The sequence below is a fragment of the Marmota marmota genome, unplaced genomic scaffold, assembly GCF_001458135.2.
Source record: "Marmota marmota marmota unplaced genomic scaffold, marMar, whole genome shotgun sequence".
Classification (NCBI taxonomy): Eukaryota; Metazoa; Chordata; class Mammalia; order Rodentia; family Sciuridae; genus Marmota; species Marmota marmota.
In genome coordinates this window covers 1,735,039-1,741,339 of record NW_026000221.1, presented here as the reverse complement: position 1 = coordinate 1,741,339, position 6,301 = coordinate 1,735,039, and the positions used below count along the sequence as shown (strand labels likewise).

The 6,301-nt window shown below is 57.6% G+C and overlaps 1 protein-coding gene across 3 annotated transcripts in view; it reads left to right on the top strand.

Annotated features, from left to right (window-relative positions):
* Positions 1 to 4,665: 4,665 nt before the first annotated feature.
* Dbn1 (drebrin 1) overlaps positions 4,666 to 6,301 on the top strand; it is an 11,695-nt gene continuing 10,059 nt past the window's right edge. For all 3 annotated transcript variants that reach the window (XM_015488450.2, XM_048792299.1, XM_048792298.1), the window contains exons 1-5: positions 4,666 to 4,721; positions 5,388 to 5,500; positions 5,660 to 5,734; positions 5,849 to 5,995; positions 6,121 to 6,198. In XM_015488450.2, the coding sequence (XP_015343936.2) occupies positions 5,435 to 5,500; positions 5,660 to 5,734; positions 5,849 to 5,995; positions 6,121 to 6,198 (366 nt within the window). In that variant the 5' untranslated portion in view covers positions 4,666 to 4,721; positions 5,388 to 5,434. The remainder of the gene's footprint in view (positions 4,722 to 5,387; positions 5,501 to 5,659; positions 5,735 to 5,848; positions 5,996 to 6,120; positions 6,199 to 6,301) is intronic.

Here is a 6,301-nt window from a genome sequence, read left to right as displayed (position 1 = left end):
GAGGGTCAGGGAGGGGCTGCCTTTGTGCGCACCGGGGGAGGGGCCGGGCCGGGCCAGGCGGAGCACTGCCGGGTCCCGAGCGCCCGGAGGCGGCCCCAATCGCGCGGTGGGAACAGTGACTGGACTTGGGCCGGATAGACATGGGTCCAGATGTGTGACCCCGGGCCGCATGGCCCTGCAAGAGCCCATCCCCCTTCCCTCCCTGCCCCCTCCACGGGCCCGAGGGACAGGTGTGCACCGGCCGGCCAAGGGCACCTTCGCCACCTTAGAGCGGGCGAGGACCGGGCGGGGACGGGGCGGGGACCGAGCTAGCGGAGCCAGCGCAGCCTGCCTGGCCCAGCCCGGCCCGGCCACAGCACAAAGAAAAGCTAGGACGGGGGAGGAGCAGAACCGGTTGGGGGCCAGGGCGCCCCGCCCACCGGGGGCTTCTCGGGAGTTGGCAGCTCCTATCCCCTAACCTGGGTTGGGGTGTTGTGGAAGGAGGTTCACTGCCACATGGCGACCGCGAAATGACTCCTTTACCCCTCGAGGGTAGCGGAGGAGGAGGCAGGGATGAGCCCTCCTTTCCCCAACGTGAAGGGGATTTCAGGGACTGGGCTGCTGGGCTGGGGGAGACCAAGGGGACGAGCTGCTGGTCTAGGGGGCCCACTAGAAGGAAGCATTCAAAGAGGAGGAAGGATGAGGAGATGCACTGGGTCCCTAACCCTTTCACCCAGCAGCTAGAGGCGGTGAGCTCCTGACGGGGGAGGAGCTGGGCTGCCTCTCTCCCCCTCCCCAGCTGTTGTCTTTTCCTGAACTGGGGGAGGGGATAGGCCACCTGCTTTGGAGTTAGAGACCCCAGGGTGGCAACAAAGCCAAGAGATTCCATACTGCCCCATCCTGGACTCATCATCCCTCAGAAAACATTCTTCTCCTGGGACAGGTGCCCATTTTGTTCCTAGACCTCCTCCCCCTGGCAGGCAGGAAATAGGCTCTTCTCAAGGAAATTGAGGCACAGAGAAAGGGCAGGTCTGAAGGAAGCCAATTAGACTGGCCTTATCTTCACCCTGGGAAGGCGTCTAGGTAGGAGCACTGACCTGGGGGCTGGAGGAGGGGACAAGATAGCCAGGCGTCCATGCCTTGGTACTGCAGCACTGGCCGGCAGCCAGGCCTGGAGGGATGGACTTGGGAGACAAGCTCTCATGTCCTACAGGTCAGTCACAGGAGAGGCTAACACAGGCTAAGCAGGCAGGCGGCCCACCCGTTGTCCTAGCCCTGCCCCTGGGGGGCTGAGATCATGGGAGGAGTTCTGGGCAAGTAGCCGTCTTGGCCTGGTGGAAGATCTGGACTTGGGATATAGCCCTGCCTAGGGAAAGACACAGTGTGCCCCAGAATGCCTCCTCGTTGGGGGTCTTCTACCAACATACTACTTGCCCCTAAATCCTCTAGAGTGGAGATCTGGCAGCCCAACACTGGGGCCAGCTAGCTGTTGCTGCACAACATGCTGCTCAGCAGAGGTCTGGGCTCCTACCACCCAGCAGCTTCCATGTGGCCAAAGGGAGTTATTCATCCCTGGTGCGTCAGCCCCCATCTGGGTTGTGTGTGGGACACACACAGATGCATATATGCTCCCTCGCATAGACACACATTTGCTTACTCCCAAGAGCCCAGATAGCATTCTGAAGGGTGTGAAGATCCCATTCTATGTGTAGGGACATGAGTATCCCCAGAACCAGTTCTGTGAGATCTCAAGACTCAGGGCAGACCCTGTACTTAGAGTGCAGAGAGTGGAGGTATTTTGGGTAAAACTGCTACCTGGACAAAGGGAATTTGGTGCTGCCCTTTCCTTTAAACTAGAGTGGAGTGGGGTTGAGAATAGCTCACATTAGGTGGTGGGATCTTTGAAATGGACCACTGCCTCCACACTGGGAGCCGAACACCCAGGAAGAAGTCAGGCTGTGTATGTAGTAGGAAATACCAGTCCCTGGTTGTGATATGACTCACTGTGTGACCACATGCAAGTTCCTGCTTCTCTCTGGTGTGCTTTTTTTTTTTTTTGGTACCAAGGATTGAACCTAGGGACACTTAACCACTGAGCCACATCCCCAGCTCTTTTTATTTTTTATTTTGAGTCAGGATCTTGATAAGTTACTTAAGGCCTTCTTAAATTACCGAGGTTGGCTTTGAACTTGCAATCCTCCTGCCTCAGCTTCCTGAGTCACTGGGATTACAACGTGCCCCACCACACCTGGCTCTGGTGCTTTTGAAAAGAAGAGGGGATTGGGCACAATCATATCTGGAATTCCTAAGGGCTGTCTAGCTCTACTATCCTAAGAACACAATGGTCCTAACGGGTCCTGTGCCTCCCACCCCTCAGCTGGCCCCAGGATTTCCCTGGAGCTGCCACAGTCCAGCTCCCACTTCTGGCCTGGAAGATTTCTAAGCATTTGTATCAACATTGCAAATACCTATGGTGCTACTCTGTGCTGGACCTAGGACCAGAGAGCAATATGCGTAAGCTGAGCCAGATTTTCTGCCTTTGTGGGGAGTGTCTGGGTTAGTGTCTGTCTCTAGGGTTTGAAGTTGGGCAGATGTGTAGATTCAAGGTCTCCCTCCTCCCATCCTCTTTCCCTAACTCCTACTGCCCAGGCCTAGGTTGCCTCTGATATGTTAAAGAAGCGCTGATCCAGCAGGGTGGTTGGTCCAGGTGCCTCTTGTGTCCCTGCTGGGGTGTGGTAGGTGTTCTGGGGAGATACAGTCCAGGGTGAAGCTGCTGGGGTAGCTAGCACTGACTGTCCTGCAGGTCTAGCCCTGGATGTGAAGTGAACCACATATGCAAAGGCTCCAGGGTGGGAAGCATCCAGAACGATGTTTGGGATCAGGGAGCCATCCAGCGTGGCTCAGATGCCTGATATGAATACAGATGGGCATTGGGATAGAAAGGCAGGCTGGGGGAAGCTGAGGGATGAAGGCTGGCTGAAGCGCTTGAATTTAGGGATGGTTTCTGCTGGGGGAAGTCTGTGGCCATAGCATGAAAATGTAGCTGGTGGGAGGTGGGTAGGCAGGGATGGAAGATAGAAGGGACGTCAGAGAGCCTGGGCAGGGCTGAGACAAGTAGCCTGTCTCAGAGCCATGCTGTCTAGAGCAGGGTCTGGTTCCTGGGCTTCACCTCAGTTTCTCATCTTTGTGGGGAGAGGTGTACACTCCATTTCTGAGGACCCTTTGTTCCCAGCGGTGAGTTAGGGCAGCGCCAGACAGATGGTGGGACAGCTGTGCTGGGAAGCAGCTGTCAGGGCAGCCACTGGGACAACAGTTGCACCAGGACCTCCCAGCCCTGCAGCCCACCTGTGTCTCTTTCTGGACGGAGGGAGGGGCTGGGGTGCCATTTGGCCCTGGCAACAACTTGTGCCAATCTCTTGGGGTGGAGCCAGACTCTCTCTCCTTCTTTCCCTCCTCCCTCCTCCCCTCCCCCTCCCCCTTCCCCTCCCTCCTTCCCTCCCTCCTCTTCCTTGCTTCCTGTCCTCCTTCCTTCCCTTTCTTCCTCCTGCCCTCCTTTTCTCCTGTCATCCCTCAGTTCTCTCCTTCTCCTGCAGCTCTCTCCTCCTCCTCTTCCCCTGTGTCTCGCTCTGCCTCTTCCCCTCCTTTTCTCTTCCTTCTCTCCATCATACTCCTTCACTCCTCCTGCCTAGGCATTAGGCAAATTGGATTGGAGGAAGGGTTTGAACCCTTCTGAACCTAAGGAACAAGGCCATTCTTTTTGACCAAGGCCTCTCGTCCCAGTGGGTCCCCAGCCTGTGCCTGCATTGGGACCAGAGGTCGGTCTGCATTCCCTTCCTGGAGATGGATGCTATGCCACTGCCACCTAGGGAATGAAAGAGCCTGGGAAGGAAAAAACTAGGGAGGAGGAGGAAGGAGGAAGGCTGCTGGGTCAGCTTTCCTGCAGGCAGGAAAGACCGGCAGTCCCAGGAGGCCTCAGCCAGGGCGGAGGCAGCCTAGGGGCTGGAAGGCCAGGAGAGCACAGCGGAGCCCAGCAGGCCACTCAGGGGCCAGCGTCTGGGAGGGAGTGACCATAGTGACCTCATCCCCATTTCAGAGAGGCGGAGATTGAGTCTGAGGGCGGGTCCCCGGGGTCCTTTGTGTTCGAGGAGAATGCAGCTCTGGTGGGCTGGTTCCACTGCCAATTGCTGGGTTACCATGGTTACTGGGGGATGCCCAGTGCTGTGCAAGCACTGAGTTTTCTCTCCTCCTCCTTCCTCCCTGTAGGGGGAGGGACCGTGGGTACCAAGACATGCGCCAGGTAGATTCCTGGTGCTGGCCAATGGGGGATGAGGATTGTGGTAGCCAGGGAACGGTAACCAAGGAACCGTTGCCTTGGAATCTCCATCGCAAACCAGCTCCACTGAGTTGTGGGCTGCCAGGGCCAGGGCTGGACGCACTGAGCTCAACTAGGCAGCGATTTCTACCCCCATTTTCGGCTCCCCATCTGACCTGGGCCTCCAGGGTTCTCAGATGCACCCTGCTGGGCTCCAGCCTACAGTGGGGCTGGCCTTGTTGTTATGGAGACAACAGAAGCCCTCCCCTGGCCTGGCCTGCTTGGTGTTCCTCTCCGCTCCCCAGCTCCATCCCCACCCAGAATTGGCCGCCTGGGCCCTGACAGTTCTCTGAGCCACCCCTCCCTCTCCCCAGGGCTCTGTACACTTATGAGGATGGCTCAGATGACCTCAAGCTTGCAGCGTCAGGAGGTAAGAATTCCAGCCATTCCTTTGCCTTCCTTTCCGCCCCCTCCTCTGGTTGTTTTCTACCCCACCCGCCTGGCTTCCAGCCACCTTCCCGCCTGCTATCCAGCAGACCCACACTTGTCTGGCGGTTGTCCTTCCTCTTGTCATCCTTGCAGTCCTCAGAGTGGGGAGGGAGGGAGCCTTGTTTCCTGTTTGTCTTCTGAGAAGGCTCAGAGAGGGAAAGTGGCTTGCTCAAAGTCACACAGCCATGAGGGAAGGTTCCTAACAGGGGTGGCCCAGATCAGCCCCACTTTTCCAGAGCCGGAAGATTATTTATTAAGGGAAGCTTTATTTTACCTCATTGGGTAGCACCTGGTGAGACATGAGGTGTGTGAAGAGTGAAAAATAAGGATGTGTGAAGAACAAACACCTCCTCAGTCCTATCCTGAGTCAGGCCCTGGAGGATTCAGAGGCAAAGCTATTTTCTGTTTGCCCCCTCCCCCAATACCAACACAAAACTCTGGGACCCCAGATCAGAGGTCACAAGACCCTGAGGGTTCCTGTAGAGTCCACAAACTTGGGCGGAGGCAGCCTAGGGGCTGGAAGGCCATCTTTCCTTGGGGTTCCAGGCCCTCTGGGGGGTAAGGCTTTAGGAGATAGAGAGTCCTGACACCCTCCTGATTCCCCCAGAAGGGGGCTTGCAGGAGCTTTCAGGCCACTTCGAGAACCAGAAGGTGATGTACGGCTTCTGCAGCGTCAAGGACTCCCAGGCTGCTCTGCCAAAATACGTGCTCATCAACTGGGTATGCAGCTGTGGGCTGGGGGGCTGAGAGCCTTGGGACAGTCGCACTCTACCCCCTCCACCCCCTGATGCCATGGGGGAGAATCCCACCAGCCCTGAGGAAGATGACCCAGGCCTTCAGGCACTGCTTACCTCCTGCCCTTCACTGTGTACTCTGCAGGTTGGTGAAGATGTGCCTGATGCCCGGAAGTGCGCGTGTGCCAGCCATGTGGCTAAGGTTGCCGAGTTCTTCCAGGTGTGTGGGGCCTGAGCTCCCAGCGGAAGGGCTGACCACCCAGGACCAGGTCTGTATGCTGGGGTGATGGAGGGAGTCTGGATCCACCCAAACACTGCCTTCTTCTCGCAAAAGGGCGTCGATGTGATTGTAAATGCCAGTAGTGTGGAAGACATCGATGCGGGTGCCATTGGGCAGCGGCTCTCCAACGGGCTGGCACGGCTCTCCAGCCCCGTGTTGCACCGACTGCGGCTGCGGGAGGATGAGAACGCTGAGCCTGTGGTCAGTGTGTGCCTGGGTGTTGGCCTTGCCCAGGGGTCTGCCTGAATGGCCTGGCCCCTGCGACCCATCTGCCTAGTCCTCTTAGTCTTCACGCTGTGCTCATGTCAGGGGGTTTGACTCTGCAGGGCACCACCTACCAGAAGACTGACGCAGCAGTGGAAATGAAGCGGATTAACCGAGAGCAGTTCTGGGAGCAGGCCAAGGTGCAGAACCCTGACCCTGGCCTTCAGGCCGGGCTGCTCCTCCCACACTCAGCTGGGTAGCTCTGAGTCCCTCCCACTTCGATGGTGTGTCCCATTCACACGC